Raw genomic sequence first — 13786 nt, 5'->3', positions numbered from 1 at the left:
GATAATTCCCTAATTATCCAAGCAACAAGCAACAAAAGAAAAGAGGTAAGTTGGTTTATATCAAAACTAAAACCTTTGGTGCTTCAAATAATACTGTCAAGAAAGTGAAGGGACCATCACCGAGGAAGGAATTGCAAATCACAGATCTGACAGAGACTTACATCCCCAATATATAAGGAGCTTTTACAACTCACGAGTAAAAAGAGAATTAAAAAGCGGGAGGACTCGCATAGACATTTCTCCAGAGAAGATACACAAATGGCCAACAAGCACATGAAAATACGCTGAACATCATTAGTCATCAGAGAAATGCAAATCAAAACCACAATGAGATACTAGTTCACGCCCAGCATGATGGCTATAATAAAAAAGAGAGACAATAACAACTTTTGGCAAGGATGTGGAAAAACTGGAACTTTCAGCCTTTGCTGTAGGGGATATAAGATGGTGCAGCTGCTTTGGGAAACAGCTTGGCAGTTTCTCAGAATGTTAAACATAGAGTTATCATTTGACATGGTAATTCCACTTGCAGGTTTATACTCAAGAGAAACAAAACATATGTCTACCCAAAAACTTGCACAGGAATTTTTTATCAGCAAAAGTTCGACAGCAATCCAAATGTTCAACGATGGATGAATGGACAAACAAAATGTGATATATCTGCTTTATGCCATGTGTAAAACTAGTGTTATATTAATTGGTATATCCAGCCCAATAATATCCAATGGAATATTATTCAGCCCTAAAAAGGAATAAAGCATTGATGCATATTACAACATAGGTGAGCCTTGAAAACATTATGCTAAGAGAAAGAAGCCACTACATAATTACACTCATATGGAATGTCTAGAATAGGAAAATAATGTATTGAGACAGACAGATTAGGGGCTGGGAGGGTACTGAGGGTCGGGGGTGGTAAGGAGTAACTGCTAATGGGTACAGAGCTTTTTGGGGGGTGATGAAAATGTTCTGTGATTAGATGTAATGGTGTTTGCACAACTCTGTGAATATACTAAAATCCATGGAATTGCACACTTTAAATGGGCAGATTTTATAGTATATGAATTATATCTCAATAAAGATGTTTAAAAAAAGCAATTTAGAAGTTCCCTCAGTTGGAGGTAGGGAATACAGCTCAGTGGTAGGGCTCGTGCTTGGCAAGCACAAGGTCCTGGGTTCAATCCAGTGCCTCCATTAGGGGGAACTTTTTTAAAATTAAAAAAGAAAGCAAGTTCCCTTGAAAACAGAACAAGTGAAAAAGAGCATTTTTCAATTTCAGACTGCCATTTGACATTTTTATGCTTTCAAATTCCTCAGTACCATGCATCTGACAATGTGATAAATAGACAACATCAATAAAATAAATAAAACACTTTTTTTTAACTGATACTTCTAAATTACTCTCGAACTCTTTTATAGCTTTGCTAACATGGCCACCTGCTCACCCTAGGAGCGAGCTCCAACTTTGAACCGGATGGAAGCAAGTAGAACCACAGAACTAGGTAACACCAGGCCTCCCAGGTTCTGCCCACCATTCAATTAAATAACTAGGAAGTGAGGGAGGGGAATGTGAAATAACATTAATGTAAGACGAAAAGCCTGATTTTCCATCCTTGCAGATTATGACTGAAGTCAGACTGAAGTCACAGCTTATGCAGTTTGCTAGACTACAATTTTCCAAGGGAGAAATACCAAATAGATGACTGACTTGGTTTTGCCCTGAGAAGTTATTTAGCTAAAATCTCTCGTTTATCTCAAAGAGTTCTCTGGAATAAAAGAGCCTCCGATGTGATATTTGATTTGTTGGCGGTGGGGGTGGGGAGCTTTTTCCTCCTAAAAGAACGCACACACCACCCAGGAATAATCATCACATTTAACAGCAAAGAACATTGAAAAAAGTATTATTATCTGAGGCTTACAACCAAGACTAGCTTGATTTATTAGGCACATGTTCCCTTCAGAAAAAGGTTCCCAGTTACCGTTATTTCATAATAAATTAAAAAGAATCAGAGGCAGGGGCAGGCGGAGAGATAAATTAGGAGTTCAGGACTGAGATACATAAAATAGATAAACAACTATCTTTTGTTAATAGCACAGGGAACTATATTCAATATCTTGTAATAGTCTATAGTGAAAAAGAATATATATATATATATATATATATATATATATATATATACATATATATATGTATATGTATATGTATAACTGAATCACTATGCTGTACACCAGAAACTAACACTACATTGTAAATCAAGTATACTTTGCTTAAAAAAAAAAAAAAAGAATCTTCACTGGGGAGAGATGATTCTTTTTAAAAAGTAAAATGTGCATTTAAGATAGCTTTCTTCTCTGTCAGCTTCAACCTAATGCACTCTTTTCAGATGGACAAAACTTACTTCTCCAATGAACCATTTCCTCGGCACCGTGCTTCTCAAAACCTAGCTTTCAGAATCTCTTCCAGCGCTTGTAAAAAGAGAAAAACCTCAGAGTTTCAGCTGGGTCCGCAGGAGGCCTCACTAATTGGCATTTCTATCACTTCCCGTGGTCTGAGGACCACACTTTGAGAAGCATCGCCTTAGCACATCCAGAGTGGGTGCTGGCTGGGCAGTTTTCTCCAAGACTCCACCCGAAAGGAAAGGTCACAACACATTTACCTTCAATATTTAAGTAACAGTAATTACCATTATCTGCTCCTCAAACTTTTGGGGTTCATACATATTGCTTATCTTTCTGGTCTCACAGCACCCTCACACTTGCCCACCCAAGGTACCTTTCTGGGGACCCGTCTCCTCCTGGCATGTCTGCCCATCATGCCCTCGCCCCTCGATACAGTAGAAGTTTCCACCGGGGGACCCTGATCGGAGCTGAGGCGATTGGCTAGAATTTGGGATTGGGATTAAGAAACTTCTGTTCAGCTGCTCTTTGGAACAAGAAGTACACTCAGAAGCAGTTGGCAATTGCCATTTTCCACCCTGTGGGTTGGGTACCAGGAAAAGTCCATGTGGATGCCCAGAGAAGCAAGATGAGCCAGGGTCCCCCAAGTCCCCCCGTCCCTGGCTTCAGTGGAGGCTGGACACCCTCTTGCATCCCTGCCCTTGGGCTCATCCCGTAAGTAAACCCCAAACCTGCACCTTCTATTCGATTCCTTTTTCCTGCCTCAACTGGCTGAAGAGGACTTGTTACTCACAACCAGAGCTCTAATTGTCAACAAAGTCACCCTCTGGGTACCTTTCCTCTCTGCTCCAGTTCACCTCAGAGATGGAACTCGCCTTAAAAACTTCATCTTACAAGTGTACCTGCTTCTAAGTATCTCTGAGCCAAAACCCGATCTTCCATAGGTGACTCCCATCCCTGTGTATTTCAGATCGAAGTCCTGCTCGATTCCTCTACAAGCAGCAACTGTAATGCATATTCCTCTCTAAGACCAGGCAGGGACAAGTGAATACAAATCAAGAATGAATGTAAATCCATGTGGTTCCCTTCTTTGAGCACAGAAATAAGAAAACCAATAGATGCATTTCAAATGAAGATCTAATGTAAAGTTTTATTGACCATGTTAGATCAACTCCAATGTTTAATTTTTCATTAACGTTTTTGAGTAACTCCAGCTTTCCAGCTACTTATTTTTGTGGAACTCATATCTTTAAATGGCATTCTGATCAGCTACTTCTTGGTGCAACCATACACAAGATTTTATACACGCATGCTCAAAGGGAGAGAAAGGGGCATTTCTTTGTCTTGTTAAGTCTAGTTACTTCTCTTTTTTTTTTTCTTTTTCTTTTTAGTGGATTTACAACATAGCTACTTCTCTTAAAGCACAACAGAGACAGAGCAGATAAAACTCTGTGTCATTTAGAGCACTACGTCACATCTCTGATAACACATTTGCTCCTTAAGTTTTCCAAGTCACTAAGCGTTGCAAAACCAGAGGTTAAGAGTGACTTGATTCTCTTAGTCTGTCTAAGTTATATAGCCCCTGTATTGGACTTCAGGATTTTGGCCTCCTTGAATCAAGACTCCTGGAAGTTATCTTTGGCAACTCTACGCTGAGCAGAAACGTCTGATTATCTTGGCTGCCTTGTGTCACATAACAACAGGTAGTCCCAGACACCCAGTGGTTTCCTTAGAGTAGGTTGCTTTCTTTATGGTAATCAATTTCCTTGGCCCAGCTGTCAGGCACTTGACTCCCCAGTTAACGACTGGAAATCAGACTTGAGCCACCAGGAAGGCAGAAAACTCAGATTTTCCCAAACACACAGTTAATGAAAAATTCTAGCCTGGCCGCTAACGTCTCTGTGTTTTTCTCATAAAATACAAATGTCAATTTGGAAAACAATATGCCTACAGAGGTTTCTCCACGCAGAAAATTTGCACATGATATTTAACCTGGACATGTGCCCAACATCCATCTGAAGGAGTTAACATAAATGAATTTAAAACCGGAAATGAAGCAGTTGAGATTGTTGACTAGCTTCCTCTTATTAATTCAAATGAAAAGACTGAAAGGGCCTGACCTACAGATTCTGACATCTAATCTCAGAGAAATAAGTAACAGAGAAGAAAACTCCTTTTATTCCACATCTTAGCTATTCCTTGGGTCAAAACTGAAAGAAGGGGGGAAAAAGTATGATAATAGATGAGACGTACTTTTCTCACCCAGCTCTTTCCAACCAACCAATTTTCCTCAGCAGGACAGAAGGCTGTAAATGAAAATTAGCGAGGCTGGAAGCACTAGGGAGTCCCACTCACAGGAGTGCCTGCAGCAAGGCTTTGGGGTACCAGGTGAGGTGAGCCTGGAGCATCCCTGACCACCTGCACAGATGCTTTGGGAAATGAATTATTACTCTTTTTCCATAAAGGGACAGGAAATATCATGGGAAAAGGGGCCTGAAGACACTGATAGGTCCTTTATGCAGATGGCTTTCAGGGCATGATCATTAAAACTGCTAAAATTACAATGTGAAGAGAGAGAGCACAGGAAATTTTTTCCTAACATCTTCCCTCTTCCAAGAGCCCTGATCTCCCTGTGATTAGAAACTCTCCTGTCCACTTTGAACCTAGTAAAGGATGAGTCCTCTTTACCTTGAGGCTTAGGAATGAAAAGATATTTGTTTTTGAAGTCACACTCCTATTTTTAGGACTAACTTGGAAACGTCTTCGCAGTTTACTGACCACAGTCTGCTAGACTGGAGAAGCATGAAGTTTTCAGAGCAAAGCACTTACTGAATGGATTCCATCGCCCTGGACTGCTTCTGACCTAAACCACAAGCGTCTGTAAGGTGGGGACAGTGATGCCTACTTCCTTGACCTAAGTCTCTTGCACACAGAATGCTGGGAAATTTTTTCAGGGCCAAACAGTAGTTTTCTTAGTTTTCAAACAAGTTTTCACTTCCACACCATGAAGCAGGGCAGATGTCCTTTGGAAATCGGACCATGTCATCCATTTGACTACTCCTGAACCCCACAGCACCCGTACTCACACTCAGCATAAACATTCAGAAGAGCCACTGCTGACCACAAATGTCATTAAATGTGCACGGCTGCCTAGCCGTCTTGCACTTCAGGGATCTCATTACGACCCAGGAAATGATTTCAGACTTCATTGTCCCAAATCGCATCATCCAAAAGGACTGAGATAAAACGCTCTCCTCAGAGAACATCTTCCCTGAAACCTCATTGCTCCACATTATCCAGCCTCCTCTGCTCACAATACACTCCACACAGCAAACTCTGAAATAGAAACATGACACACTGGAATCTTACCATCAGAAGAAGATAGGAGTCACTGTTGGAAGGGAGTGAAAGTCATAATGTGAGAGTCAGTGTTAATAGGAGAAGACTCAGAGCTGCCGCGTGACCTCTCGGAATTGACTATTAAAACACCAGACAGATTCCTGAACGTTACCAAGACCTTCTGACTCAGGAGGGAGGGTTCAAATATGAAAATATGTTGGTTTGGAAATCACTTTTGTAAACTTTCAGCTTTTAGCAATTAGCACAACCTTGCTAGATCTCCCATTTCCATAGGAGAAATGGCACAATGGATGCGAAGGTCAGAAAAATGGGGCTACAATACGGATATGATAATTGTTATTATGCTTCGTTTGTAACAAACCATGTTCCCCTGCAGTTCCAGTGTGTTTTTAAATTAACATCAAAGGAAAGAATTCTTAACCCCACCAACTGGCAAATACAGGAATTTCAACCGTTCTGACATAACAACTCTAATTAAATAATTAATTTCAAACTTTCCAATCTACTGGTCAACCAGAAACACAGGCTTTCTGGTGAAATTACAGAGGGACCAAGTCTCCCTAAAATATTTCTTGCTTTTATCCTCCAAACACAGCAAGTTACAAACTGAAAACAGCTTTTGCTTCATAGTAGCATTTTGAATATAGTTTCCAAAAATTATCTTTTAGCAGCAGAGAACTACAGATGGGATGTGACATGATAAGTAGTATTATTGATACAGCTTTTCTTTCCACCTTTTCAAAGTCAGACCTCTAAATTTAAAATACACTGAAGTTTTACCTGTTCTGAAGGGGATGGGGCAGATAGGAGACTGAGTGGAAAAAATCCAAAATGCATGGATTTCAAATTATAACCCATTTTGCCAGCATTTGATAGGCTGAAATTACATTTTGATACTAATAAAAATTATTCATCTATCTTAAGAATTGAGATTAATTATTATAATATTTCATTATGAAATTTTCTATTTATAAAATCTCATTGCTACTCTACTGGTAATCACTTCAAGTGCTATCTCGATGGCTTATTAAGTTCAGAAAAATATCTTTAATGGTTCTTAAAGCATATAGTATAAAAACACCACAAAATGCAAGGTCCTCGGCTATGAAAGAACAGATATTTTGATCAATTAACATAAGTGCTTTGAATGTCATTAGAACCCATTTAAAATGATGACCCACATCATCTTAGAACGCAGCAGTGTTTTCCAACAGTTTGCAGTCATCTTCAGGAATAGGGGGTGTATTTAATAAGACAGGTACATGGCTAACATGCGCAAACAAATTCAGACACACAACACAGGAATGTAAGCCGAGGAACCCAACCATTCCTGAATTCACCATTATAATGTGATATTGCTGCCGTTCGGCTAATTAATAAACTATGCGGGAAGCAGCCCAGTTGGCTTGCAAGTGAAGGTACCAGAATGTGAATATTTTAGGATAGATCGAGTACCTGATAGTTTCATGAGAAGTTCAGATGCTGCTTTGACTGACATATCCCGCCTTAGAACATTGCCCTTCGCTTCCTGGGGCTTAAGTGCGTCCTCAGAGATGCTTGGGGCCGGCACATCTGACTCCGGGCTGAACACATAGCTGGACCGAGGCAAGGTGGCACCTAGGGCCTCCTCCTCTTTGGGCTCCTCTTTCACTTTAAAATTAAGATTCATGGGTTCCTTCTGATTTGCAGCTGTCAAAAGAAGAAAGGGATTATACACATACATGTCAATGGAAGGCCACTCCCGCTCTTAGCTGCTCCCACCTGAAGGAAGTATGGAACACGCAGTCACATCATGCTAACACAAGAGGGACCACGACCTGCTCAAAACAGGCTCAGCCCTGGGCACAAAAATACCAGACGCTCCCTGAGCGTAGGATGCGGAAGACTGTGGGCTTCTGAATCTTTTGAACCTACTTTAAAAAGTGCTGCCTCTACAAAGTGTTCGGACATCTCTTCAGTCTCCCTCAGTGTCTTCTTTCCTGTATATGCGGCTGCCCCTCTGACCTATCGGCACTCTCCCTATCTAATCCTATTACAGAATAATGCTTCCAGACTTATTCTACCATAAAATATCAACTATAAGCATGAGTCGGAGGCAGCCACCAAAGCAAAAAACCTAGTGTGAGGTGGTGAGGTGAGGATGGAGAATTTGCCGAAGAGAAAAGCTCAGAGAAGCAATGTCCCGCTTTGCCCTCTAAGCTGATGCCACCGTCCCACAAACAGTGGGGCGTGCACTTGGCATTGTTTCTTCTGCTCCATGTCTGTAGCCCGAGTCATCTCTGAGTCCACAATGGGCATTTTTAAAAGAAATATTTCTACTTTGGAATAATTTTAGATTTGCAGAGCAGTTGCAAAGCTGATTCAGAGAGTTCCCATACAGCCCTTCACCCAGTGTTCCCAACGTCAGCATCTTACGTAACCACAGTGCGTAACCATGGTGCATTTGTCCGAAGGAAGAAATTCACTTCACTGTGATCTAAGGCCCAGGTTTTATTCAGATTTCAACAGTTTTTCCATCAGTGTCCTTTTTCCATTTTTAGCATGGTTGGCTGCTGTGGAGCGTGTGGTCAGGGCAGAGCTAACTGGCCTATTACTGGATGGATCCCGTGGTTTGGCTACACTGTATCAGGCCTTCACCCACTGAGCTACATACTGCTTCTCGGTCTTTCCCCAGAAAATAAGATAAGAAGATAAGCAACCTCTTCTACCCTCTGTCATGTTCACAGGCATCTTGCGCCCCTTGAAGGGCCGTGGAGTAGGAACTTAGGTTGCTTATATTAGGTGTGTTTGCATTTTGAGAAAGACGTTCCCATCCTAGTACAGGGTTCTTAGAAATGCTTACTAGAATGAGCCTTAAGCCCACTCCTCCTTAACAACAACAACAAAAAGAATGAAAATAAATTTCCAAAGTAAACACCCATCACCCCTTATCCACTGCTTGCTCCCGGCCAACATACAGGCACAAAGCTCTTTCTTTCTACCTCATGGCCCTCTGAGAATAGACGCTACGGAGTCACAAGTTCGCAAAGACCAGCACAGCTGGAAACGGGAACCTGGAGGGCTAAAGTGACCCTTGGAAGTTTTACTGCCAGAAGGATGAAGAGTTAGGACTAGAACCAAGTCCATGGGCTGCCCATTTTATGTCCCTTACCTGCCTCCACACCACTCCTCTGTCTCTGGTCCCTGTGTTACAACCGCACTTCAATCTAACTTGACCTTCAAGTCTTTGCTAAAATACCACCTTCCCAATGAAGAGCCTGACCATCCTGATGAAAACTGCAACTCCCACCCCACAGTATACCCAATCTCTCTTACCTGACTCTAGTTTTCCTTTTCTTCCCCAAAATATTTATCACTGGATAACATCCTGCTACAGATTGAACTGTGTCTGCCCCACCTCCCAAATACATTTTGAAGCCTTAATCCTTACTGTGATTGTACTGGGAGACAGGGAGGTACTTAAGTTAAATATAGCCATTAGGGTGCGGCCACAATCCAGTATGACTGGTGTCCTGATAACCACAGAGACACGAGGGATGTGCTCGCACAGAGGGAAGACCCCATGAGGACACAGCAAGAGGCGGCCACCTTCGAGTCAAGGAGAATCCAAATCTCAGGAGAAACCAAATCTGACAGCACGTTGATCTTGGACCTCCAGCCTCCAGAACTGTGAGAAATCAATTTCTGTTGTTTAAGCCAAGTCTGTGGTGTTTTGTTACAGCAGTCCAGACTAATCCATACTATCTAACTTTCTTATTTATTATATTAACCATTTATGGTCTGTTCCTTCAACTCCAGGGGAGGCTTCATGAAGGCAATGATCTTTATTCTAACACTGATGTAACTCAAGTTCCTAGAACAGGGCCTGGCACATAGTAGGTGCTCAACATACACTGGCTGAATGAACAAAACACGTTGGCCGAAAATCAGTGACATCTGTTGGCACTCTGTTACTACCTGCGGTGGACAGAAACTACGAATCCCAAAATATTCCACCAAAGGCGATCGGAAGTGCTTTCCCCAGATCTGATCATTCCGCTGGGGATACGACCTTCCAGATAAAGTTAAAAGCTTTGCTACCATACCTCAGTGCTGACTAAGGTGTTTCTGAATGGTCACTTAGGCTCTGGCATCACCAAAGAGGGAACCCAGAAAAATCTCAGGGAAAGTGCTGAAAATCTAACCCTTTGGACACAGCGCCATTGGAATTTGAGCCAGAGGGAACAAAGACAGTTTCTAGAAGAATCATTAAGCATGTATTTCCAACCTCTACAGAAGGTGGCTCCTACAAGAGCTCTGTTTACTTAGCACATTTCTCCTCTTTCAACCACTTCCTGAGTTCTTTTTTCTTTTTCTTTTTTCTGCCACTGCCTAAAGCTTCTCTTGCCCTAAGCCTTTCTTCCAGAATCCTTTATAAAACCCTTTCCAGAAGCATCCTAAGTTAGTCACAACACAGTAATTAAATGACGTGCTCTCTATTAAGTCTGTAACTTTGAGTCTTCGGGAAGGAACAATATAAAGCGAATGGTTATGTATTTTTCAAAATGCTTCAAAGCTGTATCTTTTATTTTTGGAGCTTTAAAAAATTCAAAGGTGAGGCTGAGAAAGAGATAAGGAACTATTGAGGCCCCAAAAGCAAATCCCAACCGTTAGAGAGGGCAACCATTAAGCCAGTGCTCTCCAGAGACATAAGTAGCTTCGGGGCATCAGTCAGAATACATGCTACCTAAGTCTTAAGGGGAAAAAAAAAGATATTTAGGATTGTTAGTACGACCCAGATTTAACAGAACTTCAATAAGTCACTTAAACACTGTATAATATTACTTTTATGTGGAATCTAAAGAAAATAAAACAAACTAGGGAATATAACAAAAAAAAAGAGAAACAGATGCACAGATACAGAAAACAAACTGGTGGTTACCAGCAGGGAGACAGAAGAGGGGAGGGGCAGGGTGGGGTAGGGGATTAAGAGGTACAAATGACTATGCATACAATAAATAAGCTACCAGGATGGTACATTGCACAGCACAGGGAATAAAACCAATATTTTATAATAACTATAAATACAATACGACCTTTAAAAATTGTGAATCACTATGTTGTACACCTGAAACTTAAATAATATTGTAAATCAACTCTACCATAACAACAACAACGAAAAACAATAGGCAAGCTGCGTGTTGCTGTTTTATAATTTTATAAATTCGCAAGGTACTGCACACCTGGTTTTCATACTGACAATGCCAAGAATGGCATAAAACTAGTCATGTGCTGGGGGACATGTACATATAGCTAATGACATATCCAAAAAATGTGTGGGAAACACTCATTGGTCCAAATTTTAGTTTCCCAAACCCTGGAGTCTAAATAGATGATGTCAAAATAGAAATATGAACACTACCCTGCTTTCTTTCAATTACCAGAAATATTTACACTGAGAATAGTACATAAAGCCCTATATTTTTTAATTAATATGACTGAATAATTACCATCATTTTTTACTATCTTACTTTAAAAAAACCATTATCTTTCTACAGAGAAAGGTGGAACTAAAGATGTATTCTTTTCCCTTTGGGGAAATTGCTAAAAGAAAAGCAATAATTCATGACTCATTGCTTAGTTTTTTACTTCACTCTTACTCCTAACAGAAAGATCTGTGCTCGCATGGTACTCAAGTCATAAAGGACTTTCACAGCACCTGCCTTGACTTCTGTTTATGTCTTCAAGCTTCCAGTAATGCAGTGAGGAAACCCCACTCACCAAGAGGTCCTTTCTCTCACTGTTCAAACATTGTGTGACCTGAGCCACTCTGATTAAAAATTACGTATGTCTGCAAGTTCATGCACTCAGTGGAGCCGGGCTGCCTTTGAAAGGAAACAAATCAGCTTTTTGAGGATTTAGAAAGGATTCAAGGTAAAGGCTAACATGAGAAAGGAATGGAAAGCCACTGGGGTAAAATGATCCCAAGTTTCTGATTCCGACAGGCCAGCATTAATACACTGTGAAAGGAACCCCTCTTTCTGGCAAGGGGTCATCAGTCCACATGGAGATCCTGCCTAAGCCCCCCTCCCATCCTCCTCCCCGAGGACCATAGTGCGTCACATCCTTAAAGATCATTGTATGCCTTAGTCATGCATACAACTGGCATTCGAATAGTCACACAGGAATTGAGCCTTCCCTCAGCTACAGGAGATGGCCACTGTTATTATCTTCACTTCATAGGTGAGGGAGCGAAGGTCCCCAGAGGCTGAGACTAACCCCTCCGAAACACAGAGACACTAGACTGCAGGGCTTCTGGCTGACGATGCACCCACGCTCTCTCCTTTCCCTCCTAGACAGTCCAAGCGCCTCTAAGAAGGATGCTAACCCAGGCAATTGCACTGCGGGCTCTGGACAGAAGTGATAAGGGCATGAAGGAAGCAATGTTAATGAGAAAGGGAAAGGTGGGCTGTAACCTGAAGGAAAGGGGCGTTTTCTGGTAGGGAAGAATTTTGTGAAGGGTGGAAGAGGAAGAACAGACAGCAACATGACTGCTTCTGCTCTGCTTTGTCCGTTCCCTCTGGTGAAGGAAAAGGACACTTTCCTTGAGTTTAAAATAGACAAGGCTCTCTTTCATGCTACAGTCTGGCAATTTTCTGAATGCTGAACTGCTACATGAAAAACCCGGGCCACTGAGAATTGTATTTATTTACTCCCTGCCCCTAAAGCAGAGCCAGAGATTCTTTGACATGGAAGGGGCTGCAGCTCAGTGGTTTTCAAACAGTGTTCCAGGGAACCCTGGGATAAGCTTCAGGGGGTTCCAACAAATGTCAGTTTCAAATAAAAGCTTTTAAGATTAGTGAAGCTAATTTAAAATTTAATTTTAAAACGTATACTCTCAGTTCCATTATTTATAAAATGTCAACTCCCTGGAGACCACTGATATGTTAACTTGGGTTAGCAAATTAATTCAGTTTCTCGTAACACTTGTAATGCCATTCCTCCTGCTCTCGTAGGAATGGTAGCACTCTAGTAAAATGTCACTAATAAGGAAGCAGCTGCCTATGCACTGATCTTTCCAAAAATTCAGGCTCGGGCATGTAAAACTGTATTATTATGGTAGAGCACTAGGGTCCGTAAGCAGGCTTTAAATCAGGCTTTCTCGACCTCAGCACCACTGACACTCTGGGCTGGATAATGTGCTCTGAGGAACTGTCCTGCAAACAGCTGGGTGTTTAGCAGATTCCCTGGCCTTGACCCATGAGAGCCAATAGCTCTTCCCAGTTGTGGGAACAAAAATTTCTCTAGACATTGCCAACTGTCTCCTGAGCACACCTCTGGTGAGACCCACTGTCTTAAATTAAATGCCAGGGCAGTTCAAATGCATCTGCTTTGGTGAAGCTTCTGATCATGACTAGAGGAGATAGACAGAAATATGCAGCTATAATATAGATATCGTTGGCTCTGTCATTTATAGAGCACTTAATGTGGGCTGGGTAGTATGCTGTTTCCTTGGATTAGTTGATCTGATCCGCTCAACAACCCTTCGAAGTAGTACTACCACTATCCCCATTTGGTAGATGAACAATCGGAAACTAGAGATTAAATAAATTTCCAAATAACGATTAACTGAGTAATAACCAAGTTGTTAACAAAGAATTATAGATGGCTTTAGTACATATCGAAAGTCCAGGACGCTTCCTGTCTGCCCTTTATTATACTAGAGAATAAGGGCACTTGCTAAACGTTGTCAACTTTGAAGCTTTTTATTAGCGTCCTCTTCGCTCAAGCAGCTGAATAAATTCAATTAAAGAGCTCCTGAGATTACAAGATGAAGTGTTAAAAATATTATCTCATTTGCCACAGCGTCCCTGTGTAAATGGCATTTCTTGACACTGCAATCAGCAAAACAAATTTAGAAATATACTAGATGTCTAAACTGCTGTAAGACCTCATCCTATCATCACAGTAATTCTGTGTTTTGGGCTTATCACTTAGCAACTTTTTTTCTAATTGCTGGACTTTTAAAATAAATAAATATAATAAATGT

The 13786-nt window shown here is 41.2% G+C and overlaps 1 protein-coding gene across 3 annotated transcripts in view; it reads right to left on the bottom strand.

Annotated features, from left to right (window-relative positions):
- Window positions 1-13786, bottom strand: part of ZNF827 (zinc finger protein 827) — a 170234-nt gene that overhangs the window by 96261 nt on the left and 60187 nt on the right. For all 3 annotated transcript variants that reach the window (XM_031465236.2, XM_010982657.3, XM_031465263.2), the window contains exon 5: window positions 7213-7446. In XM_031465236.2, coding sequence (XP_031321096.2) covers window positions 7213-7446 — 234 coding nt within the window. The remainder of the gene's footprint in view (window positions 1-7212; window positions 7447-13786) is intronic.

The sequence above is a fragment of the Camelus dromedarius genome, chromosome 1 (assembly GCF_036321535.1).
Source record: "Camelus dromedarius isolate mCamDro1 chromosome 1, mCamDro1.pat, whole genome shotgun sequence".
Classification (NCBI taxonomy): domain Eukaryota; kingdom Metazoa; phylum Chordata; class Mammalia; order Artiodactyla; family Camelidae; genus Camelus; species Camelus dromedarius.
This window is presented reverse-complemented; position numbering and strand designations above follow the sequence as displayed.